A 25981-nucleotide genomic window follows, 5' to 3' on the forward strand; every position below is an offset into this window, starting at 1 on the left:
ACCCCAGTATTTGGCTCGAAGATTTCCGGCTCGCCTGCTGAGTCGGAGGGGTGGATGATGACCTTTTCATCATTCAATATCTCCCCATCTGCATGGGGGAACATGTTTGGGCATGGCTCGAATTCCTCCCACGCGACAGCATCTGTGACTAGGTGGACCTCAAAAGGGTTTTCGTCGGAAATTTCTAGGGGACGTATGTCCACCCTAGTAACTCCTGGAACCTCAAGAGCTACCAACAGGAGCCCAGCTAGTCCCTATGGGATTACATCCGCAGGTTCTCCCAGTGATGCAACTGCCTCCCTGATGTTGTCGACTTGGACGTCATTAGCGCATTCCTCTCCGGGGTGACCTATGAGTCTCTGATCCACAAGCTTGGCTGCCTGAAGCCCCGTACCACCCATGACCTGCTCGCACTACAAACTTCTAACCCTTGCGCAATGATGAGAAAACGTTGCAATAGGCCCAATTTTGTTGCAAAAGGTAGTTCATACCATGAAATCGCGTTCGTTGACAATGGTTGCAAAAAGTCACGTTGCAATAAGAACTTGCAACCGTTGCTAGTTTGGCAGTTGCAAGAGTTAGCTTTTCTTGCAACGTTTCCAAGCATTGCAATAGGACGTTATTACAACATTCATTGGCGTGGCAATACGAACACTTGCCACGTTCGTCTTTGTAGCGGGAGGTGGTAAATACGAGCGATAGCGTGGCAATAGATTTTTGTTGCCACGCTATAATTTTATTGCTTAAGGTGTTGTTGCCACGGCCGTTGTGCCGTGGCAAGTAAATCATTTGCCACGCAAATGTAATCGTTGCGAGAGAGTATACATTATTGCCACGCTTGTCTTGGCGTGGCAATAGTATCATTTGCCACGCAAATTTATCCGTTGCGAGATACCGTTCATTATTGCCACGGCCGCGTTGTCGTTGCAACAGTATCATTTGCCACGCAATTTTATTCATTGCGATCTACCGTTCATTATTGCCATAACCTTGGTGCCATTGCAACAGTAGAATTTGCCACGCAATTTTATTCGTTGCGGAAGATTAATTGTTATTGCAACAATAGTCATGTCGTGGCAATATTATTATTTGCAACATAAATAAGTCTGTTGTCATACAGCATATTGCCACGCATCACGGCTCGTAGGTATAGCTTTTATTGCAACGCTAGTAACATTTAATTTTGGTTTAATAAATCATCATTGCAAATCAATAAACCATATCAAAAGCAATTGCACCCACATATATTAATTATAATTAATCATTCAATATGTTGCCAAACCCATGAAATAGTAGCTAAAATCATAAATGAGTGTACAATTAACTCATTATTTGACAACTTTTTACAAACTTCCTAACATCTATGCAGCACTTGTGAAATTCCTAGCAGCCCAACATGTCATCTCCTCGGCTATGTCCTCGCTTGATTATGAGCCTCCCACTGAAACCTTGTCCACCTACTGCCAAAAGAATATGATTGGGATATTAGAACAATATTAAGTTTACTAATTTTTGCACAAATATAAAGAGATAAAGATATAAAATGGTTCTAATTTCTAATTTCATATACAAAAGCCATCAACCAAGCTTTTGAATAGTTGAAGTTCTATTGCAATTCTGCAAATGAGCAAATGTTGTCGGTCTAGTTGCTGCAATTCCTTTTTCCATGAAAAAGATGGAAGTCATGTTCCATTGTTCTAGAACCACAAACGTATGAATCAATTTCTAGTTTTACTCAAATTCTTACTGTATGCTTATTACAATTATGTTTTTCCATGAAAATAGCATTCTGTGTTTTCACAATAACTTGATATTTTGTTCTCTACTTTCTCAATCTTTATTTTGGTCTCTATATATCCCTCTCTTTTCAGAGTTTAAATGTTGTTCAAGATGTCAGCAATCCTTACTCCTTGGAAGCGTAGATGGCTGGGAATTTAGCAAAATTTCATTGTAAGTATAGGTCGATTATATAAGTTCAATTGACTTTACAAATGATAATCTATATTTTTTTTGCAGGCTACATACTGAAGGCATGGTTCTATTGGGTAATACAAGTTTTTGTAGCAGTTTATCAGACACATGCGGCTGTGTTCCATTTGATTGCATTATATGATGTATGCATTCTCTTTTGCTCTTTATAAATTCTGCTAAAAGAAGCAGAGTCTATCAGCAAGCCTTGGGGAGGGATGGAGAAGAAAATACGGCTTTGATCCTATCCATCGTGGCCTTTTCAACGGATCAGATGCAGCTACTGCATATGTTACAGTAGCAGCTGCCTTCTCTGAATTTTTAAGGCAGCAGCAGTTTAGTTGATTAGAAAAACCATAACTTGAGTTGTAGACAACGAAAAATTATATTCTTTAACAATACGGAAAGCCCATGAAATTCTCTACATCTTTCTAGATATTTGTTAAATAAGATTCTACAGTTATCATGGTCAAAAAACACAAACACCCACTGCTGTCCAGACCAAGGTCAAAACCTGACCGGCTACTTTCAAAATTCATAACTCTAATTCTCTAGGTCTAAAATCATGACCTTTCACGACGACAAACATCTCTAAACCCTCTACAACTTTGTATTATCAAGTATCACAGAAAAGGTAGATTACTACTCAGAACAACTCACCCAATCAAACCTACACAAGCTGCAGTTTTCAGCACGCGTGTTCAATGTATTTTCTACATTTCCTAGTTCAACAAGGAAGGTCACATTTGATAAAATTTCATTAAATCATGCAAGAATTTAGATTCCAATTAGCTGGTTGTTACCTTCCTCCTTTTGGGATTATTTCTTGTCCTATTCATCAACTGCTGTGAAGTGATATATGTCTTCGATGCAGTCACATTTGCAGTGTTTTCATTGAAAAGAGCTCTGCCGGGAGGTGCAGTACTTCTAGTGGAGCGAGTAGGTGCTGGTGCACCTTTTTGTACGGTGACAACGCTTCCAGGCTGAGTCTACAAACATCAAGTTGTTTGATCTATTTTAGCTACAGTTCAAGGTACATGAACATAGTGAAATAATGTCATTACCTTCTGTAACCCATCTTCATTTTCATTTTCATGTCCACCGGTCTCATCTTCATCTTCTATGATTGGTGCAACTTGTGTCCTGGTATTGTTTTGCAGGGTACTCTATACATACAAATATTGGGGGTGAAAGATTATGCATCACAATCATAAGATTATCAAGAGTACAAAGGATAAAAAATTATTCTAATACCATAATCATAGCTCCTTCTTGTGCTGCGCTACCATATTAAGAAATTCTTGCTTCATTTCTTCTCTTAAGTTTATCTTAGCATTTTCTAGCTCCTCTTGCATCCTCCTCCTATTTTCTTCTTTCTCCCTTTCCCTTTCTGCAGCTTCTTGCGCAATCTGTTCTTTGAGCTTGTCAACCTCCGCTTCTAAAGCAATGCTCTTCTCCCTAGCTGCAGCTTGAGCACGTGCATGTACTTCAAGGTTCTTTGAACCCATCACATGCTTGGTTCTTTGCTGCTGACGGTTGGGAGTTCTGGCTGCTAAGTTTCTGCAGAATGAGAACAAGTGGTATGTAACAATGCAACTTTGGTCCATCAATTTTGTTTGACAAAGTAGATTTTACTAGCACTGGCCTTGAATTTATCAGATCCAAAATACAACTGCAAGTAGTGCCACTCAAAAAGGTGTATTTCTTCGAGTTTATTTCGTATCCTCTCACCATAACTATTATAAGCCTTGTATGTGGCACTCAGATCAGATCGCCATCCTCTATAACGCTCCTTGGCAATTTTCCATATTTTCTCTTTTCTTTTATCCACATCATCAATGTTGATGAAGTTCCACCTAAGCTGTTTACAATTAAAAAGCAATGAAATGTTTTATCAGAACTAGTATAATGCCCGTGCTAACGCTAAGGTGGCGTGTAGAAAAAATAAATCATAAAAATTAAAAAAAATTCATGCTAGTGCAACAGTACTAATCATCCAGTGCAACAGTACTAATCCTAGTTGGAGAGCCTGAAATAATCATCTGTTGGTTCAGGTTCATCTTGCAACCCAAAGGATAAAATTCACTTCTTATATCCTTTATTCTTCACATGGCATTTCTGTACAGAAACCAAGAAAAGTTACTTTAATCATGACTCATAGAACAATCAATCAGTAATGTAAACCATAGCACACCAATCAACCACTAACAATGGTTTGCTTTTAAATCAAGAAATGTGAGAGAACCCTATGGAAAAGAAGGAGCGATTACTAGCAAGAAGGTGCGCTTGTTGACATAGCAGAACTTGTTGTCAACTGATGTGGATTAGTACAAGCAAGTGGATACATTGGACTTTTGTCATAATACAATAAAAATGAAAACATATGATGATTCAGATAAACAAAGAGGCACCAATGATTTGTTTTGAATCATCATTTAAGTTAAAATTCAGAACAAAAGAAACTATATTGGCAAAACTAATGCTAATTATTTATGATAGCTAAATTACCTACTGCTAGTTATTTGGAACATACATGTACCAATTCACATTTTTTTATCATCTCAGCATAGGTGTGTCTAGGTAAGTTCATCCAGACACATTATTGTCAATTTAATTTAAAGATACTGAAAAAAAAATTGTACATTTAATTGATCCATCTCACCTGCCTTATGCTTAGTTACAGTGAAGGGCTGTCTTCTGTCCACCACCTTCCTCCAAGCTCCTTCAAGTATGCAAAGTTCAGAACAAAAAACTTGATCAGAGTTGGGCGTCTGTAGAATATAGAAAAATATAAAAAAACAAAAAAACTTGATACATAGAATGGGCAATTGATCCATAAAAAACAGTATACGCATGCCCATTTGCTAGATGACATTCAGGCTGAACACATTGTGCCTAACAGCAAGGTCATGCATCAAAACAGCTGTAACTTCCACATTACCACACCTGGCAAAAAGATCACAATTTGGCTCATTGAATACTTGCTTTCTAAATGAAATAATGGCAGAGGTAGCTTCTAAAAAATCCCAAGCCTTGCATCGTACAAGTAACTAGTTCATGTTTACTTGACACTATAAATTAAACAAAGGCAGAGGTAGTTTCAGAAAATTTGGTCAGTGTCTGCAGAGCTAGACTTTCTTTTGGCAGAAGTAGCTAGTTTATGTTTACTCCATTAATTTTGTATCAATCTATCAAATCATTTACCTATTAATTAGTGTGGTTGAGTGGGTTAGAAATGCATCTAATTACACTGACAAAAGAACTACTCAAACTTCCATCTGAAAAGAAACAAAAACAATGGCTAACCGATGCATTGATTTGTGTTGTCACGGAGACTACATTCAATCCCGAACAGGTATACTTAGCAACGAATCTGAAATCTAAATCGCATAGGGCTGGACTAATCTACTAGAGTTGTGAGCACCAGGACATCCTTCCTCTCCTCACGACAGAACAATCACATGCTTTCCTCCTCGTTCTTAATGAATCCAACACCACTTCTCCCAAAAATCAGAGCAGACGCATGTGCCATCAGCCGGGGCATGCCCTAAGCTGCCAACAGCGGGAGGAAGAGAAGGCTCACCTGGATCTTGTGGAAGTCGAGAGAGAGCTGGAACTGCACGCCACGTCAGGAGGAGCACGAGGTCGGGGACGAGCTTGATCGGCAGTGAGTGCTAGGACACCACAGTTAGCCGGGATGCCGCGCTTCAGCTGGGCAGCCATGGAGTGGCGCAGCAGCAGCGGGGGGCAGCTGCAGCCATGACGCACGGGGAAGACCGGAAAAGGAGCTTACCCTGGCGCATCTGCCGACGAACGCGGTGGCGAATCGAGTGGTGCTCGGTCTAGGCTCGGCGGATACGGTGGTGAGGGGCGGACGGGAGGAGTCGTGGGGTCGTGGGGAGGAGAAAGTAGGGTTGGAGCCGGACGCTGCTTTTAGCTCGGGTGGGCACAAGGTCACCGTCGGATCAGTTCGGGCGGACGAGATCTTCTTACCGGTTATTTGGGCCTCGGGGAGATATGGCCTAGAGCAGATTCCAGAACCAAGCTCAGGTCTTGGGCTGTAAAAAAGATTCAGTATTTTTTTCAAATACATATTATTTTTTACCTTTTGAATGCATATTACTATTATATTTGTGTTTTTACACAAACTATAATGCAAAAATAATTTATAAATTTTTAAGGAAATATTCTAGTGTGTATAGAATTATTTTCATTCGTTATTGAGGACACAAATTATTTATGATAAAATAAATAGGCAAATGTGTGTGTGTGTTTTATTTAAGTGAACTTAACAAGTTTAAGTGTGCTATATGAGTAAGTGAACTTAAGAATAAACACTTAAGCTTTAAAACAAATACACACTTCTATTTTCCATATATGTTTACGTGAAAACTTCAAGTGTACATGTTGAATGGTCAATATATGTTCAAGTGCCATATGTGTAAATGCATATATACTTTAGCAAAATATAAACACTTAACATTATATTCAAGTCTAATAAGCATATCATGTTTATATTTAAATAGCTAGGAACCATTTTCTTGGGTGCCAACCTCCAAGAAACTAGGGGCATGTTTGGTTTATGTTTTGGACCTGACATGGCTAGTCAACTAAACTTGGGCAGCTAAAGCCTAGCTTGTGCAATGCAAGATGCATAGTCACCTCATTCTTTCTTCAAGTAGTGTTTCCTCTTTTCGACATTATGTTGAACAGGTGGTGAGCATCGGAAAACGCCGCCGCCATGGGGGCTTCTTGCCCCTTGCTTGGAATCCTTGGATCCTAGGATCGAGGTCACTCACTAATGACGAGGATGGGCAGCTCGGTGACGATGAGGACTACAATATTAGCATAACTTCTAGTCCCTCGAAGGCGTCGAGGATGGGCGGTTCAATGGCGTGATGATGTAGGCGCCAACGGGTTCCACAAGTTGTTCGATTTCGTGCAGTTGCTCCATCTCCTTCCGTGCAGGTGGCACCACCCTCGAGAAGCCCCACCACTGTCACTCTCGTCTCCATGCCCGTCCTCCAACCGCCACCACCACATTCGTCGCGGTCGTGCCCGACGACGAAGAAAGGGGACTAGAGAAGGGAAGAAGGGAGCCCCATGCCATCGACGCCAGACGCTGCCCCACAGTCTCTCCATCGTGAGCGAGGAAGGGAGCGAAGGATGAACTGCCTCACTGTCTCCACGGGGTACGCGCACGGTTGTGCGAAGGGCCCATGGGTGGAACTAAACCGTTCCTTAGCCTAACCTAGCCAACACTACTGGAAACACGTGCTTTGCCGAGGGCCTGAGGCTTTGCCGAGGGCCAAATTTCGGGCACTCGGCAAAGACACTCTTTGCCGAGGGCCAGCCACAGGAGCCCTCGGCAAAGAACGACCCTCGGCAAAGAGGCCTTTGCCGAGGGTACGGCCCTCGGCAAAGACAGGCCCACGGCAAATCAAATCTTTGCCGAGGGCCGTGGCCCTCGGCAAATTAGGCCCGTTGGGTCACGGCGGCCATTTCCTGTCAAGCTTTGCCGAGGGCCACCCGTTAGGCCCTCGGCAAAGGGTTTTTTTCTGTGAAACCAGCTTATTCGGCAAAATTTTTTGTAAGTCTTTGCCGAGGGTCCCTAGACCAGGCCCTCGGCAAAGATTTTTTTAAAACCAGTTTTTCGCCCAAAATTTTTTTTAAATCGCCTTTGCCGAGGGCCAGGATAGGCCCTCGGCAAAGATTTTTTATTTTTTTTAAAATTCTTTGCCGAGGGCCACGGGCCAGGCCCTCGGCAAAGAATTTAAAAAAAAAATAAAAAATCTTTGCCGAGGGCCGTGGATCTGGGCCCTCGGCAAAGGACCGAAACCTAAATCGGGCCGCAGCCCAAATTCCCGATCGGAAATTGTGAAAAAAAAACCCGCTCGACCATCTCCCTCCCCACGCGCCCACTCGCAGCTGGCCCCCGCGCGTCCACCACCGCCGCCGCGCACCCCGCCGCCAGCGCGCCCGCCGCGCGCGCCCGCTGCTGTGCGCGCCGGCTGCCCCGAGCCCGGCCGCCCGCGCGCCCCACTTCGTGCGCGCACCCCGGCCGCCCCGCGCCTCCACCACCGCCGTCGCTAGCCCCGCCGCCGCGCACCCAGCCGCCCCTAAGCCCGGCAGCCCCGCGCGCCCCACCGCCGCGCGTGCACCCCGGTCACCCCGCGCCTCCACCACCGACACCGCGCGCCCGCTGCCGCGCTGCCGCTACGTGCCTGGCCACCCCAGCGTGCCCCACCGCCCCGCGCTCGGCCACCCAGCGCGCCCCGCCGCCGCACCACGCCCAGTGGCGGCCGAGGTCGCGCCCTGCCTCCATTCCCCGTCTCCGTCGAGCAAGGGGAGGTCGACCGCCCCGGGCGGCCCTCCGGTGGCTCCCCCTCGCCGGCCTTCCCGCCCCGACCCCAACCCCCAGGCCGCCCCCGTCGCCGGCTGTTGTTGGAGGGGAGGAGGTAGAGGGTGAAGTTGGAGGAAGAAGAGAAGGAGAAGAGGAGGAGGAAGGGGAAGAAAAGGAGAAGAAGAGGAGAAGGAGGAAGGGGAAGAGAAGGAGAAGAAGGGGAAAAGGAGAGTAGAAAGCGAAGAGGGGGAGAGGAGTACTCCAACGCCGCTCGACCTCACCGGAGAAGAAAGTGACCCCTGCACCGCGACGCCCGACTCCACCGCAACCCTAGGTAAAACTCTCGTTGTTGGCCTTCGTGCCGTATGTGGTTGTGTGGGCCTTCGTGCCGTTGTGGTTGTCGGCCTTCGTGCCGTTGTGAATGTCGGCCATCGTGTCGTTTTTTTGCAGGTTTTGGAAACCTCCCCGTGCAGGGGAGGTGCTGCCGAAATTTTGAACAAAAAATAACCTATTGTCTTTTTATGCAGGAGAAGAGTACGTCGGAGGGGACCCAGAGGACCCCGATCGTCTTCGTCGACGTCACGGTTCTGCCTGCACTGCGTCGCCTCGCCACTGCCCCGCTAGCCTTACTTCATCGACACCCTAGGTATAAATAACCTCTTTTTGCGCATGTCTGTCGTAGCCTGCGCGTAACCCAGTTAGGCGTCTCCCGTCCGAAAGAGATACGGTCGTAGGTATGCGGATCTTTGCGTATCTGCGACCGTATCTGTTTCGGATTGCCCACGTTTTTTGGATAGCCCGTGGATGCGTAGATGGGTTAGTTTCCATGGTCCGCTCTGGTCCAAGAAGGAGTTTCAGCAACACCTCCCTGTTGTTCTCCGGATACACACTCTCCCTTGCAGGACGTGTATCGGGAGAACAGCGGGGAGGTGCTGCCAAAATTCTATCTCGGAGAGGAGCGGAGCATGGAAACTGACCTCATCTACGCATCCGCGGGTGGGATTAGGACCTATCCTCACCTATTAGACAGTAGGAACACCGCGTAGATGCAATTGATGGTCACAATACTCTATGCTGTAAATGTTAAAGGATGGAGGACCGTCAGTGGATGTACACGGGCTGGAGAAGCGGGAGTGACTACGACTATGAATGGGTGAAGGGGACAGATGGTTTCTTGAAACATGCATTTGCCCCAGGAGCAGGAGGACATTCTCTAGTTTGGTGTCCCTGCAGCAAATGTGACAACAGGAGAAAAGTAGACGAGAAGACCATGGGTAGACATCTTGTGTTCAATGGTTATACGCCTGGCTACCAGCAGTGGATCTACCATGGTGAAGCAGATCGTATAAGAGCGGAGGTGGTGAGACCACGCCTCGAGGCTTTTGATGATGATGCCGGGGTAGCAGACATGCTAGATGACGCCCACCAAGCTCACTTCGCTGAATGACGTGAGAAGGAGGAGATGGAGGAATCCACAAAGGACTTCTACAAAATGTTGGACTCGGCACAGAAACCCCTTCACGAGCGTACAATGATTTCTCAGCTAGATGCGATTGGATGCGTAATGGGGTTGAAGGCCGAGTTAAACCTAAGTCGAGAAGGCTTCGATAAGATGTTGGCCATGTTTGGCACCATGCTACCGGAGAAGCACACTTTGTCGACGAACTTGTACGAGGCAGAGAAACTCCTTCGTATGCTTAAGATGCCGTATGACAAGATACATGTTTGTCCGAAGGGGTGCGTCCTATTTAGGAAAGAACACAAGGATGTAAATTACTGTCTGAAGTGTAAATCCTCCAGGTACCTAGAGGTAGACTCTGGTGATGGTCAGAAGAAGTAGCTTTCGATCCCCGCGAGAGTGCTATGTCACCTTCCTTTCCTACCGAGGATCCAATGGCTATTCATGACTGAGGAATCCGCGAAACAGATGACATGGCACAAAGATGGCAAACGGTACAATCCTAGGAAGATGGTACATCCATCTGATGCTGAAGCATGGACGTATTTCAATGACAAACATCATGACAAAGCAGCTGAGGCTCGTAATGTACGTGTCGCGCTGGCAACAGATGGGTTCAATCCTTATGGAATGATGGCTGCCCCATACACATGCTGGCCCATTTTTGTTATCCCCCTCAATCTCCCTCCCGGCATCTCCTTTCAACGGCATAATGTATTCTTGTCGTTGATAATTCCTGGACACCCGGGGAGTAATATGGGTGTGTTCATGGAGCCTGTGATTGATGAATTGATCCACGCTTGGGAGAAGGGGGTATGGACATACGATCAAGCTACAAAGACAAGCTTCAAAATGCACGTTTGGTACCACTACTCCCTGCATGACTTCCTGGCGTATGGGTTATTCGCCGCCTGGTGTGTTCACGGGAAGTTCCCATGCCCAGTATGCAAGGAAGCCGTGAGGTTCATTTGGTTGAAGAAGGGTGGCAAGTATTCGTCGTTCGACCAGCATCGTCAGTTCCTCCCTCTAAACCATGAATTTAGAGAAGACATCAAGAGCTTTACGAAAGGTGTCAAAGTGACAGACCCTAAACCGCACTTGAGGACTGGTGCCGAGGTTCATGTTCAGATAGATGCTCTTGTGCCCAATGAAGAAGGTGGTTTTGTGGGATATGGTGAGGAACATATGTGGACTCATAAATCCGGCTTGACGAGGCTCCCCTATTTTGATGACCTTCTTCTGCCACACAACATTGATGTAATGCACACTGAAAAGAATATCGCCGAGGCACTTTGGGGAACTCTCATGGACACTGACAAGTCTAAGGACAACGTTAAGGCTAGAGTGGACCTAGCGACGTTGTGCGATAGACCGAATTAAGCGATGCAGCCTCCTAGTGGCCGAAACAAGAACTGGAAAAGGCCTAAGGTCAATTTCATCTTGCAAATCGATCAAAGGAGGGAGGTACTAAAATGGATGCAGATGTTAATGTTTCCAGATGGATATGCAGCGAATCTTAGCAGGGGAGTGAACTTAGGCACTCTACGAGTCAACGGGATGAAGAGTCATGACTACCACATATGGATTGAGCGGCTTCTTCCGGCGATGGTCCGAGGCTATGTCCCTGAGCATGTCTGGCAAGTGCTGGCAGAGTTGAGCTTTTTCTTCCGCCAGCTTTGTGCCAAGGAGATATCTCGGACTGTCGCTCATGACTTGGAAAAGCGGCACCTGTGTTGCTCTGTAAGCTGGAGAAGATCTTTCCACCCGGCTTCTTCTTGCCGATGCAACATTTGATTGTGCACCTCCCGTCCGAGGCACGTTTGGGGGGCCCATGCAGGCCCATTGGTGCTATCCAATCGAGAGATGTCTAAAGACTCTTCGCAAAAAATGTACAAATAAAGCCAGAATTGAGGCTTCCATTGCAGAGGCATGCCTTCGGGAGGAGGTGGCAAACTTCACAACGCTATACTACAAGCCAAACCTTCCTAGCAATCATAATCCACCCTCTCATTACAATACTGGCGAAAATGAATCGACCCTGAGCCTTTTCCAAGGCCAACTCGGCAGCGCAAGTGGATCAACCCCAAAGCTATTGGGAAATGAAGAGTGGCGCAGTATCATGCTATATGTGTTGAATAACCTTACTGAGGTGCAGCCGTTCATCAAGTAAGTTCTCAATGAACTTATTTCAATATGCCGTCACTATTCTGCATCCAACCCCATTGATTCTCGTTCGGACAGGGAATTTGTTCGTGAATTCTGGCATCAATCAAGGGATCCTACCTTGCAAGAACAAGACACCCTTGTTTCGTGGGGTGCGGGAGCGGGGAGGCCTGATTTCATTTCTTGGTTCAAACAAAAGGTAATGTCCAATTTAGCTCGTACGTTCGATCGTCCAAGGTGATCGTACGTTTGATTAATATAACGATCTATCATGATTCACCTTGCAGGCCCAGACCGATTCGTCCATGAGCGACGAGTTGAAACAGGTTGCAAACGGCTGTGATGTTAGGGTGAAGTCATTTACCGGCTATGACGTGAACGGATATCGCTTCCACACAACAAGTTATGAGCAGATTCGGCCCAAACGAAAAACCACAAATAGCGGAGTTTGTGCGCCCGGCACTGATGGCCTCAACTATCATGGTAGAGTTGAGGAAATCTATGAACTCTCATTTCATGGAGACGAACCTCTTAAACCTATCATGTTCAAATGCCACTGGTTTAATCCTCGATCAATGAGACGAACCCCTCATCTTGGGCTAGTGGAGATTCGAGAAGATTCCATCTATCCTGGAAAAGATGTCTACATTGTGGCTCAACAGGCCGTGCAGGTGTATTATACTCGATACGCCAACCAAGACAAAGAGGATCTTAAGGGTTGGGCTATTGTGCACCAGGTATCTCCACATGGTAAACTACCTGCCCCAAACGATGATGATTACAACTTCAACGCAAACACATATGATGGACAGTTCTATCAAGAAGATGGGCTACCAGGCATGTTTGAGATAGTCTTACCCGAAGCAATCGAAATGGAAGTAGACAACGAAACGGTTGATGACGAGGTCGATGGAGATGTGGTGGTAAATGCCAAGGACATAGCAATGCTTGAGCGATTACTTCTAGGCAATGACGACGATGACAACATAGAACCTTCGGATAGTGTTGCCCATTTGGACAATTTTGACAGTGATGATGAGACCTATGATCCCAATCATGAAGATTATTCCTAATACATGTAATACTATGGTTTTTTAATTTGTGTTTTGTTTATATATTTTGAATCTATTTCTAATATATGTACTAATTAGTCTTGTTCATTCTTTGTGATTGCAGGTGATTGGACAAAGATGACGAGCAGACGTCCACGCCGTGACATGCCCTCGGTTTACGGGAGAGACCGCCCTCTCCTTCGAGGTGAGGGGTCGTCGTCCGGGGTAGCGTCCGTAGGAGGTGACGAGAGGAGGACTAGGGGCAGCCGCCACAGGAGGCAGCGGTCTCCTCCCTCGACACGTGACGAGGTGCTGGAGGAGGAGCACGTGACGGCCATGGCCTCGTCCTCGTCGGAGGACGAGAGGGGTCAGCAGACGGGCGAGGGAGGCAAGGCGCTCGAGGGCGAGGGAGAGGGTACCGCTACCTGGACTCTCTACGAGCGAGGTCCCGCGCGCCTCCCTCTGGTTCCGCTTCCTCACAACCACTCAGTGATTCGGCCTATGGCAAAGAGGTAAGTAACTATGGATGTTATCACAACTACTTCATAAGATATGTTGGAAATCTTAAGAGAAACTGATAAATTTTCTTAATCACTTGTGCAGGGCCTGGTTGGTTTTGTCGGGTACTCCAGCACGCACCCCCGCGAGCATCCTTGGTGTTTTGTGCAGGAAATGGTACCCCGGCATTGTGCAACTGTCCGAAGAGCCGGTGGTGCGGGAGCCGGCCTCCAACTGGGACAGGTACGCGCTGGTCACGGATGACACTTACCGCAACAAGCAGGAGCGAGTATTGGCGGCGTTTTGGGTAAGTCTCTCTCGCACAACATTGCTTAATACATCGCATTCATTGGTTAAATCTTTTATTGAAATAATGAATGGATACATCGGTTTTGTATGCAGAAATATTTCAAGGCCGAAGAAGGACTTGAGGCCCAGGCGGATCGGGTGGCTGCAATAGCTTGTAGGAAGTACGTCACCGAGATGCACCACCATGGCTGCGTCCAGGCCCACATAGACTACTACAGGTCGGTACTTAGGCAGTCCCTCCCCAAGCCTCAAGCAAGACGGATTACGCTGACCCGGGACCAGTACCTTGAGGTAGGCGAATAACATTCATAATGATTCGTTTTGATATTAAGTAGGTTCAATTTCATCTTCTTATATGTCAAATACCCGATGACTTGTAGGTGATTCCCTGGTGGTGCCGATCGTATCCCGAGTGCTGGGCCATGAACGTGGACAAGTGGTTATCACAGGACTTTGTTGGCATGCACGAGAGGCAGCGGGAACAGCGTCTGATGAGGCAAGGTCCAACTCACCATCAAGGCAGCCGTAGCCTCCCCGGATACAAACAAGCATACGTAAGTGATTTCTTTCATTTATTTTGATGCTCAATTCTGCTTGATTTCTCACCATCTTCCCGTCTTTCTCGCAGGAGGCTACGCACCCGGGCGAGGAGGTCTCGGAGTTCTCTGCGTGGGCTATGTCCCACATGGGCAGGGCGTCGTCCTCTGTCTCCTTCGACCCGGCTGCCCCACCCCAGGTGTACTCCAACCCGAACATGTACACTAAAGTCCAAGAGTACACGTCAACGGTAAGGGAGATCTATGGGGAAGATTACAATGTGCGCATTGAGCCCATTGATGCAGAGGCAATCATGAGGCTCGAAGGAGGCAAGAAGCACGGGCGGCTGTGGATTGCAGATGGCGCCATCGACTCCACCACTGTTCTCCTCCCTCGACGCTATCCGAGCACGGAGCACGAGCTCCAGCCAGCCCATACGTCCACGGCCTTCTCCAGCACTGCAACAGGTCCAAGCACTCCAGGTAATTCCTGTTTTACTCATCGTACATAGATATTTACACACCTAAATTAGATTTGCATTACTGATATATTGGAGTGAAATATTGCAGGCCGAGCTGCAAGAAACAAAAAGGCAAAGTCAAGAGCAGAACGCGGAGCTGACCGCACAGCTGCAGGCCCAGAAGGTCGCGTTCGAGGCCGCGCAGAAGTAGATGGCAGAGATGATGGTGATCATGCAAAGTCTTGGGCAAGCATCGGGTGTACCTGTATAGTTTTCAGCTCCTCCACCTCCTACTCCTGCAGCTACTCCTGTAAGTATGAAAGTTCACTTTTCGCTTGTGCTTTGCATGTATGTCGGCCTTCGTGCCGTTGTGGATGTCGGCGTTCGTGCCGTCGTTTCTTGCAGGTTTTGGAAACCTCCCCGTGTAGGGGAGGTGCTGCCGAAATTTTTAATTGAGTCTAATCTTTTTGTATTCCTACAATACTAGATGCAATCTCTAAGTTCCAAAACTGTTTTCCCGGATTACTCACACATGCAATCTCTGCTCCTTTGTGCAGCTTCCGTCCGCGGGTTCCAATCAACCCGCTAGTGCGTCACCGGGTGATCCTGCTTTTCCTTCACCATCGTCTCATAGGCTAGCTTGATGAGGACTCGTGCTAGGTGATGTGGTTGGACTTTAGCGTGATTTGTGATTTATGGTTGTGACTTGTGCTTGGATTTCATTAACTTATCGTAATAAACATGTGAAGGATGATGAACATGTGACTTGTCGTTGTAATATATTGTGATTTGTGGTTCACAATTATGGTTGTGATATATTGTGAGAAAATGGGTTCTGTGTGATATATATATATGTATATATATGAAATGCTTGTGTCGATGGAGTACAAAAAACAAACAAAAATTTAAATTTCTGCCTCTTTGCCGAGGGCAATGACCAAGGCCCTCGGCAAAGAAGGGTCCTTTGTCGAGGGGCCAAGCAATAGCCCTCGGCAAAGATTTTTTTGGAAAAAAATCCTGACAATTTCTTTGCCGAGGGCCAGGGAGCAGGCCCTCGGCAAAGGGTTTAAAAAAATTCAAAAAACCATTTCTTTGCCGAGGGCCGGCCCTCGGCAAAGAATTTTTAAAAAATCCTGAAAATTTCTTTGCCGAGGGCCAGGGAGGAGGCCCTCGGCAAAGGTTTTTTTAAAAAAAATAAAAAAATTTATTTGCTGAGGGTCGGCCCTCGGCAAACAAATTAAAAAAAAAACCATTTCTTTGCCGAGGGTCGGCCCTCGGCAAAGAAACCGCCAACGGCGCCGGCGCCTGACGGCTTCTTTTCTTTGCCGAGGGCCGTCCTGGCCCTCGGCAAAGGCTTTGCCGAGTGCCTGATAAAGGGCCCTCGGCAAAGACCCCTTCGCCGTCTAAAAATTCCCCGAGGGGTCTTTGCCGAGGGCAGCCCTCGGCAAAGCCTTTGCGGAGGGTTTCTGGGCCTTTGCCGAGGGCTAGAGGCCCTCGGCAAAGCATGCGCCTCCAGTAGTGCAACTAGGAATGATCACCCCTACAGTCCCACAAGACTGGCCTAAGGGAGGTGGGTGGCTTACCTAGACTAGGCTTTGGGCTCTAAAAAGGCAACAAAATAGACCGAAAGGTGGCTTTCCAGAGCCTAGTTAGGGGTTAGCCATCCAACCAAACAGCCCCAAGAAGACCCTTGAGGAGATGCCAAATTTCCTTGGCGGCCTAGTGAAACATTTATACTCTAGATTCCTCTTGTTTATTTTATTTTTATATTGAAAATCCATATGCATATTAATATGTATTTAGTTAGAGTGTATTTCTTGCTTATTTTTATATAAGAAAAACGGATTAATGATGGTCATGCATTTAGTACATATAGGAACAACATGCAATTAAGCGGTAAGATAAGATTATTCAAGCATTGTAGTATGGTTGTGAGTTCAATCCCATGAGATTATTAGCCCTCCTTTTCCTATTTTATCATTTAAAGATTTTTTATAGCTACTATCAGATTTTATGAAGTTTCCTAGTGTCTGAGAGTTTACGAGTGTTTCATATTACACTCGGGAGATAAAGCAATGGGTATATTGATTTGTTCCCGTGCGTCTTCATTCGTCTTCGGGATACTTCTGTTTTAGACCTATAAAGTTTAGTCGGGCACAGTCAAAATGAACGGCGTCAGGAGACTCCCGAGTGTTTCAAGAAAAAATGGCCTTCGGGAATTATTTTCGCTAATACGGAGGCAAAAAGTGGCACCCTTTCCGCCGCTCCTGTGATATGCGCGCCCAACATTTCAGCTAGACCAAAACCCTCGAAGCCTCGGCAGCGAAGAAACAGTCCAGCTGCGCAAGCACGCGACCTCCGACATGCCACCACCATCGTCTCCGAACCCGGCGCAACCTTAATCCCACCCGTCCCTGTGCCCAGTGCCGTTCCCGCTACCATACCCATGGGCTAGAATCTTGGAGCACTAATAAAACTCAGCCACATACCCTAGCTCCAATTTATTCCCCAAACCACAGAGCCCCAGTCTGCTCAGGCCCCTACGATTCCCCATCCCTCCTTAATCCCTAGCTCCATAGATCAGATCTTCCACTACAGATCCGTGCTCCATCCCCTTTCTGGATGCAAACGGGGCAGCCTGAGGTAAGAGAGAGAAGGTGGAAAAAAGGAGGAAATTTTGTTGTTTTTTTTGTTTTCCTGTGATTCGGAGGTCATGATTTAACTATAGATTTCCAATTTTGATGCAAGCTGTCGGATTAGAAGAAACCTTGCTCAACCCCCTCCATGGATCCAAATAAAGGAACGTAAGGTAAGGGATGAAGCAAAATTTGTGGTTCTGAGGGGAACTGTCGGATTTGATGAAATCTTGAAGCATCACTCTGTAATGTTACAAAGAAAGTCCTGAACCATGCCTATGGTAACTTTTCTGCATTTTTTTGCTCCATTTTTTTCCATATTCAGTGAAGTAATTTTTTTACAAAAAAAATCTACGGAAACCATTTAGGTGAACTTAGATTGATGAATACAATATAACTACAAATCGACACATAAATCCTTGTGCAAAATGGGAGGAAATCAGGGAACAGTAGAAAGAAAAAAAATGAGTACGTCTGTTTGCCCTGTTTAGTTGGGTGTAACTTTGCAGCTTCAAAGATTTTCCTACAATTTATTTATTCCAAAATTAATCCTTGTAGTACTTAAAATTAATACGAACTACTGAGTACGTCTATTATATCGATCATAATTGCTTACTGATATCATTTGCCCTGTATTTGCATTTATCTTTGCTGCTTTACTACAAATTGTGTGGTTTTAACAGATACTATATTGATCTTAGCTATTTCCCCAAATTAGCTCTGAAGTCACCAAGTCTGCTAAAAGGATCTGCTGCTCAATAATACACCATCACTGCTGCTGCACTTGAACTTGTTGGGAGAAGGTAACTCAGTTGTAATTCTTCTTCCCCTTTGCAAGTAAATTTTCTATGGTGCCTTCGTGTGCTGAATATATGTCTAGTGGTCATGTTTATTGCTGTTTAATATATGCAGGTCATCTGCTGCCCTTTAGTTTTAGTATTAGCTACTGGATAAGCATGTCTAAGGTTTGTTTAATTCAGGTAATACCTTGGTGGGCACAGAAGCCTCCAGAAGCATGGGAGTTGGCTGCAGAACTGAAGTTGTGCAACGAAGATTGGAAACTGAGGTTATGTGCAGCAAGGGCTCGCCGACAAATGAAGTACACTCTCAGAGTTCCGAGCATCAATTGTAGGGTCACAAAATGAAGTACTCTATCAGAGGTGCTAACAAATTGAGATAACAAATTGTTTGAAAGAAGGTTGTGCTGCTTTGGCCATGGTAATTTGCCTCTTGCTTGAATGATGTCAAGAATTGTTTCTTTACAATATGATAGTATTGTGAGTTTCTGCAACTTATTGCTTAGCCAAACAGGATAAAAAATGTATAACATGCATGCATGTTTTTATCTGTCATGTGATTTATTTAGTGAAGTTAGCCAACCAATATTCACTTATAATTTTTTATGTAGATCATCCAAACACAACTGAATATTCTAATACCTCCACTGGTACTGCCATCACAAAATGAACCATCTCATCAGGTTTGTATAGTTTGAACCATGTGATGTCACTTTTAAAATTCAGTGATATAACTTTTTTCTAAAAATGAAGGGCACATCTGGAGGACCAGTGGGTCGGTTTGGCTGCTGGTTGAGGCAGCGCTGCTACTGCTAGATATGCTAGAGAAAGGGAATTTGCTGCAAATGGAGGTCACATAGATGAATCCATGTTGATCAATTAGGCTAATCTCAGTATGATCTTACGGTTCGCAACATGTGAAGTTTGGGATTTGGCCATGTCCTGCCCTTTTGTGAACCTCTAGAACTTCTGACTTTTGTCAACCTAATCATCCTTTGTGCAGATTTTTAGAAGTACACAACAACAACAACAAAGCCTTTAAGTCCCAAACAAGTTGGGGTAGGATAGAGTTGAAACCCAGCAGAAGCAATCAAGGTTCAGGCACGAGAATTTTTAGAAGTAGTAGAAGAAATAAGTTAGCCAGGAGACTCAAGTATGTTAGCAACCACTGCAGTCATTATATGTAGACGAGCTAATTTTTCTTTTGTTATAGCAACTGTTCTGAACAAAACTCAATGTTTTTTTCATTTCGGCTTAATGATATGTTCCTCGTGAAACTGCAAACATTTATTCAAGGGGGAATTCCCTGTGTGCCATTATAAAAGATCGCAATGCCCTGTGTGTCCCTGGAAAAGTTCAGCGGTCTTCAGCGCCACTGTTCTAACTTTTTCGTGCCCTCCATGCCACTTTCATCAGTTCGGGCTCTAATGCCGTCAAACTGCATGTGTGAAAAGACGAAAATACCCTTAAGTCTAAATATGCCATTAAATTTTTTTGAGCATCTTAACGACTTCAAATAAAAAAACTCAAAACTAGAAAGTTGTAGATCTCGTCGAGATCTATAATTTTCATATAAAAATTATTTTCATTTAATTCCACAAAAATATATATATAATTTTTCTAAGATATATTAATCATATCAAATCATATTTTTTGTGGAATTAAATGAAAATATTTTTTATATGAAAATTATAGATCTCGACGAGATCTACAACTTTCTAGTTTTGAGTTTTTTCATTTGAAGTCGTTAAGATGCTCAAAAAAATTAATGACATATTTAGACTTAAGGGTATTTTTGTCTTTTCACACCTGCAGTTTGACGGCGTTAGAGCCCAAACTGACGGAAGTGGCATGGAGGGCACGAAAAAGTTAGAGCAGTGGCGCTGAAGACCGCTGAACTTTTCCAGGGGCACACAGAGAATTACGATATTTTATAATGGCACACAGGGAATTCTCTCTTTATTCAATTGCTTGCTGAGCGGGGCCTTGGACTATCTTTATATTGAAGTTGTCAACTCTACCATTATGAAAACTACAGGCAAAAGTAGGATAATGTTGTCTGGCAGTTTAAACATTCAGAAACTTGTGGTTGGTGTTTTGGAGCTCGGAGCTCCTACTATCTTTGTATGCTCGTGGAGAAGTTTTTCACCTGACGTAATTCCAAATTTTCTTATTTTTTGTATGTTTTCCAAGTGCCCAACTCAAATTTTCTTATTTTTCTTTACAAATACTCCAACAAACACAGTATGTTCAGTCATTATATGTTTGTGATGCTGCTTTTTCTGTGAGCTATAATTACTGGAGATGATTGAGATGGGTGGTCGCTGATCATACAAGATCCTACTCTGGGTAATTTGGTGGAGTTTGCCCTGAACCTAAGCAGTTCGCATACCGGGCTCAACGAATGGATGAACCTGGGAGAGGCAAGTGCAGGATCCACTGTAAACAAGATAGGCCAAGATATGGGATGACAGATGTGCTCCAAGCTGCATCTAGACATCAATATTGCACATTTTGGTTTGGTAATTATGAGTATAGTCATATGCAAGATGCTAATATCAACTGGAGGGCGCCATACCGATTTTTAAAATGTATTTGCTAAATGTTATTTATTTTTGTTCTTGTAGATTCACTTCATAGCTTTTCTTTGCATAGATTATAAGTCAGTGCATGCCGTGTGAGTCTGTCATTTTTAAAAAATAAGGAGTTTCAATTATTTTCTAAAAATAATTAAAACCTCACTAAATCTTTAGAAAAGTTCATACTAATTCATTATAGCTCAAAAAATAAAAAAATGTGTATATAACTTTTTCTGCGGCTGGCCCCAGCTTTCGTCCACAAGTCACTCCTTGTTTCCCTTGCCTCCCTCTTCTTGTCTGCCTCGTCTTGTCCTGGTCTGCATGCTTTATCTCTGCGCTGCCCTGTGTTCTCATTCGAGTAAAGGCCTATTCCTCCCCGTTCTTCTCTGCTCTGTCTGCCTCTGTCTCTGGTTGCTTTTCTGAGCCGAGCTGCTACCGCCGCTGTTGGCTGATTTCCTTCCCTCTGCTTGCTATGCGCTGAATCGCAGTCCCAGTTCATGCTCTCCCTTCCCTGCTAGCCTCCATTCGCACCTACGGCATTGTTGCCCTACCGTGCAGACCATGCGCCCATGCCCGCAGTCGCCAGCGCTACCTCCCCTTCCTCCCTAGTGCTCGGCGTCCTGGTGTCCATGCCCTTGCCCTGCACGCTCGCACCCAGCTGAGCCACAGCGCCTCGCCGGTATGCCCATGCCGAGCTCGGCCACCGCCTCTGCATCTGCACCTGGCCGCCGTTGCCGGTTGCTGCCCCACAGTTCCGCGCTGCTGTCGTGCCTCGCCGTCGCAGCGTCTTTCGGACCGTGCATTTCCCTGCTGCCACCTGAGCCACCTCGCTAGCCACCGCGCCCTCGCAGTGTAGGATACCATTTTCCCCTGCCAGCGTCGTAGTCGAGCAGAGCAGTCGTCCACCATTGATGCCCTCGTGCTCTTCCTTCTTTCTCCAAATTGGCCACGCTCAACTCATCCCCCTCCAATTGCTCGCACCCACAGCTGCGCTAGCTCCTTAGCTAGCCTTCGGACGAAGCCTCGATGAAATACGTCCACTGGGGCCGCCGTGCATGGCCTCGCCATTGTCATGGTTACCATCGACGCCGAAGCTTGGCTCCACCGTGGGCATGTTCTCCTCGTCTATCTCCTCTTTCTTTTTACCTCGTCTCGGAGCCACCTTGTTACCTTGCCTCTTCTACTGCAACCGGTTCTCCGACGGAGTTTCATACCGTCGGGAACGATAGCGCTGCTCTAGTTCGCCGCCACCACCTCACTGACGCACGTGGGCAGCTCTCCCCATAGCGTATCCGATCGAACCAACGCCACTGGCAGTACCTAGGTGAGGCCCTGTTGTTTCCTCTCTCCTCGGATTAAGCTATACCGTGCTCATCTCGATGGTGCACATACGCCACAACCACGCCGATGCGGGCAGTCGTGGCCCGCCCCCCACCCCCCCCCCCCCGTTGGGTGTCCTGGTCCCTCGGGTCGCTCTCCATGGCCATGTAGTCTCCGCGTGGGGGCCCGCGCGCCTCGTCGCTCGTCCCGCGCCGCCGGTGAGCCCTCCCGGACAGAACCAGCACTGATCGTCCATGACCAGCTGCACTTCTATGCTCTGGTTTCCCTCGAACGTGTGAAAACACGAATTTGTTTTGTCTAAGGAGTAAAATGCGAATAGCATGACTCATAGGAATAGTGGCCTCAATGGTTTTGTAATTATGGGATAAAACAAGGACACTTTAGGAAGATTGCCGCGACCGCTGCGGATCCCTCCTGGGCCGGCCTGCTCCCACGCGGGGCTGGCTGCTCACCCACGCCTGGGCCGGCTTGTTGGGCCGGCCTGCTCGCACTGCCGGCTTGGTCCGCTCGCGCCTGCCCCGCCTAGGCTGCCGTGGCCGCTGGTCTAGGCGAGCTGGGCCGTTTTGGGCCCAAGGGGTCTTTTCTTCTTTCTTCGGTATTTTGTTAATATTAGTAATCGGCTGAATGTTTGGAAATTCATAGTAAATAGTAAAAAAATCATAAAAATGCTAAACTAGTTTCGTTGAGTTCCTAAAATGATGATCTATCTAATAGTTTATTTCGTTCGCATAGGTTCTGTATATTTTTAGGATTGCTCTAATTATTTTAAAATGTTTAATATTGTTAAAAAGGTGAACTTGTAGGAATTTCTGTGATAAATTTGCGATAGGGTTGACTCTAAAAATTTTACAGTAAATTACTAATATTATTAGCTGCTCACTGCAATTTTTGTAGCTCTAGAACAATTAGTTTGTTAAATAGATATTGAAGTCCTTTTGCGAATAAAGATTAAATTGGTAGTATAGAATAAAGAAACAACTTGGGTTTATATAACTAAAATAATTGTTGGGAAATAACGCCTTATTCGACAACATGGATACGTAGACCAACGTTAGAGCTATCTCGTTAGCTTGTGAGGCATGATCGGGTTTCTAAGGATTCCGGCTATCGTTGATTATTTACATTTATGCATTTGCATCCATGCATATCATATAGGTACGATGATGGATCAACGGATCAATTGAAGGATGATTGGGAATTCGAAGATGGTGTAATGGTATTCTCTCCAGGAGATGATGCAATGGGCTTTCTATTCAGATGATGATGGATGATATGAAGATTCAAATACTAACTTTTGGTTATATTTTACCCAGGCAAGCCCCGGTGCATAACCCCTACTTTTCTGCAGTTTAAATTACATTTGTGTATTAAGTTTTAAGGAGTTGAATGAAACCCACTTGCATATATATATCTTTATCCTATGAGTCTTACTAGTATGACAGGATCGTGTAGATGCTATGCTATAGGACTCCGGTAGAAGTCGAGTGATGGATGTCACTCGCGAGAGATAGGAAATATATTATTGGATTATCATCACTTGAAAAATATAAATGGTGGAAATGATAAAATGGTGACCGGGCAGGGATATGGTTTGGGTATTGGTGGGTGTAAGAGGTTGTGTCACCATGGATGCAGGGCATAACTTAGTTACACTACTTTCTCTGTCTGTGTCGGTTAAGGATCGGTCGTTGCATAAGCCATCGAGGCAAGTCACAGACTTATTATCCCGAGCACATACTTGGGTATGGGCGCTTGGAAGACTTGTTGCTCTCTTGTTGTGGGTTATGGCTCTTTCTGGACCGACTATCAAGGTTTCTTTTTGGTGGAGGAGGTTCTTGCACCGCACTGAGTCTGGGACTCAAGGGCGGGGGCTTGGAGTCCCAGTTTGGACGGGGACCTAGGACCCTAGGACAAGAGGGTGTTGGGTCAGTCCTGCTTGTGCCTTGGGTATAAGCGGGGCGTGTCTTTTTGGGGTACCCAGCTGGGGGTATTGATTCGCGAATCGCTGGCGATCCGGTATGGCTTGTCTTATTTCTAGCACCGTAGTAAGAACTAGAAGATGAAAGATGGAATGGAAAAAGGAAATCTGATTGCTTACCACCTGCTTGAAAGTAGCACAGGTGCTTACATAGAATGGTTAGTTAATGAACCAATGCGGCTATTAACAAAAATTAAATATAAGGACGCACGCTTAGTAATGCTTCCTGCAATTGCAATAAAACCCACAAGCCAGATAGCCTTGCATATCTTTGGAGTCTTTTCTTTCCTTCTGTCGGGTAAGTCTTGCTGAGTACAATTGAGTACTCAGGGTTTTATTCCCCCTGTTGCAGGTGACAGGTGGATGCTAGAGCTGACTCTTATGTGTGGATTCCTCCTGGTGGGCTCAGCGAGGGTTCCTTTACGTTACGATCGTAGTTGTTATTTATAACTCTCACCAAATGTTTTACTAAATAAAAGTTTTATAATCTGTTGTCATAGTTTACCTATCCATGATTCACCATGCCATGATTAGATAATTATTTCCGCTGTAATTTTGATCACATGTTATATTCCGCTGTTAATTAAATTGTTCATAACTTTGATAAGATGATTACATTCCACTGTTATAATAATAAATCTTATACTCTAATGTTGTATTAAAAGTGATGTAAGAAATGGTTAAGAATGATGTAAGCTTTATTCTCTCATTTGTGATCCTGATGGAAAAATATGGAATTTCATATTCTCCTCTAGGGTGTGCCCAACGGAACCGAGTAATTTAGTGTTCTCCCCTAAGTGCTTTGTGTCTAATGGAAGACGAGCACTCCTAGGAGGCATTAGATTAGGCGGTTCTGCCACACACTTGCTCCTGTAAAGCACCCCAACCCAAACACTATGAGCCCGGGTCGCTCAGGGGCTCCATGAGGGTACAATACTAAATACTACTTTTCTCTTTTTTACTATCACATGGTAAAAACTTTGTCCCCTATTCCATTCATTTGATTATCCTACATGACTTTGTTCTTACTCCCAATCGAACACACCCCGACATGACCTACGGTTACGAGCAGCCAAGCCCCGCGGGCTAGGCCTTGGTTCCTAAAAGCTGCAGCCTACGGAACAAACGGGCAGGTGGGAAAAAGAAAGGATAAAAACAAAGCTATGCTAGGAAAAAAACAAGGAACAGATGGTGATTCTATCACAAAAACAGAACTGATGCATTCATTGATAAAAAAAAACTGTTCACACGGGGACTCCCCCACGAACTTAACGATCACATTTGCTTACTACTTCTACTCCAAATACTACTGTGGCCGCTCGGCGGCATCAGCTGATGCCAAAGGAGAAGCCACGACACATACCGCCGGACATAACCACCACTGCAAGGGCCCCGCCCGGTTCTGCTCCCTCGACTTCGACAAGTGCAATGGGTGCCTCAAGGACCCTGCTCGGTTCCACTCCCTCGACTTCGGCAAGCGCAATGGGTACCTCAAGGGCATCACACCCATAGATGCTTAGCAGAAGAGCATGGAGTGCCTGACCTTCTCATGAAGTCAAGGCAGCTCCTGGGCAGAGTTGCTGCCCGTCGAGGTATGGCCACCGTGGCTAGAAGATATCTCATCAAACTTTATGAACTGGCCAACCTAAGCAGCTACAGGCACGGAACCCTCCACCAGCACGATCTTGGGCAACTTCCCCTCTGACAAAGCTGGCCCGGTGAAGATCCACCGGAAAGAGTCCACGCACGGCTCCATCCCGAAAAAGGCCTCGCAGATGAATCCAGCGCGCCACCTCCTTCAGCGGAAGCCGCCCCTTCTCAAGCAAAGATGGCCAGCACTGCCTCTGGCAGCCTCTAGCTC

The 25981-nt window shown here is 45.7% G+C and overlaps 2 protein-coding genes and 1 long non-coding RNA gene across 11 annotated transcripts; 2 read left to right on the plus strand and 1 right to left on the minus strand.

Annotated features, from left to right (window-relative positions):
- Positions 1-1220: 1220 nt before the first annotated feature.
- Positions 1221-5890, minus strand: LOC136487234 (uncharacterized). 8 transcript variants are annotated; one of them, XR_010767188.1, is made up of 7 exons: positions 5552-5882; positions 4635-4690; positions 3700-3829; positions 3223-3528; positions 3033-3134; positions 2772-2957; positions 1221-1460 (listed from the first exon to the last, which is right to left on the minus strand). XR_010767188.1 is itself a non-coding variant. In XM_066484356.1 (6 exons), exons 3-6 carry the CDS (start codon positions 3229-3231, stop codon positions 1428-1430), a joined length of 327 nt encoding a protein of 108 aa, XP_066340453.1. In that variant the 5' UTR covers positions 3232-3528; positions 3700-4690; positions 5552-5882; the 3' UTR covers positions 1221-1427. The 8 variants fall into 8 exon arrangements, 2 of the variants coding, with proteins under 2 accessions (XP_066340453.1, XP_066340454.1); XR_010767187.1 differs by having other exon boundaries at positions 3700-4086; XR_010767186.1 differs by having other exon boundaries at positions 4631-4690.
- A 1244-nt stretch (positions 5891-7134) lies between these two features.
- On the plus strand, positions 7135-8437 carry LOC136489636 (vegetative cell wall protein gp1-like). Its single transcript, XM_066486215.1, has 2 exons — positions 7135-7160; positions 7897-8437. Exons 1-2 carry the CDS (start codon positions 7135-7137, stop codon positions 8435-8437), a joined length of 567 nt encoding a protein of 188 aa, XP_066342312.1.
- Positions 8438-17078: 8641 nt separating this feature from the next.
- LOC136485708 (uncharacterized) lies at positions 17079-19485 on the plus strand. Of its 2 annotated transcripts, none has more exons than XR_010766527.1 (5): positions 17079-17432; positions 17538-18228; positions 18338-18643; positions 18834-18905; positions 18976-19485. It is a non-coding gene; the product is annotated as an uncharacterized lncRNA (long non-coding RNA). The 2 variants fall into 2 exon arrangements; XR_010766526.1 differs by having other exon boundaries at positions 18406-18643.
- Positions 19486-25981: the final 6496 nt, after the last annotated feature.

This window comes from Miscanthus floridulus, chromosome 10 (genome assembly GCF_019320115.1).
Source record: "Miscanthus floridulus cultivar M001 chromosome 10, ASM1932011v1, whole genome shotgun sequence".
In the NCBI taxonomy this organism is placed as follows: Eukaryota; Viridiplantae; Streptophyta; class Magnoliopsida; order Poales; family Poaceae; genus Miscanthus; species Miscanthus floridulus.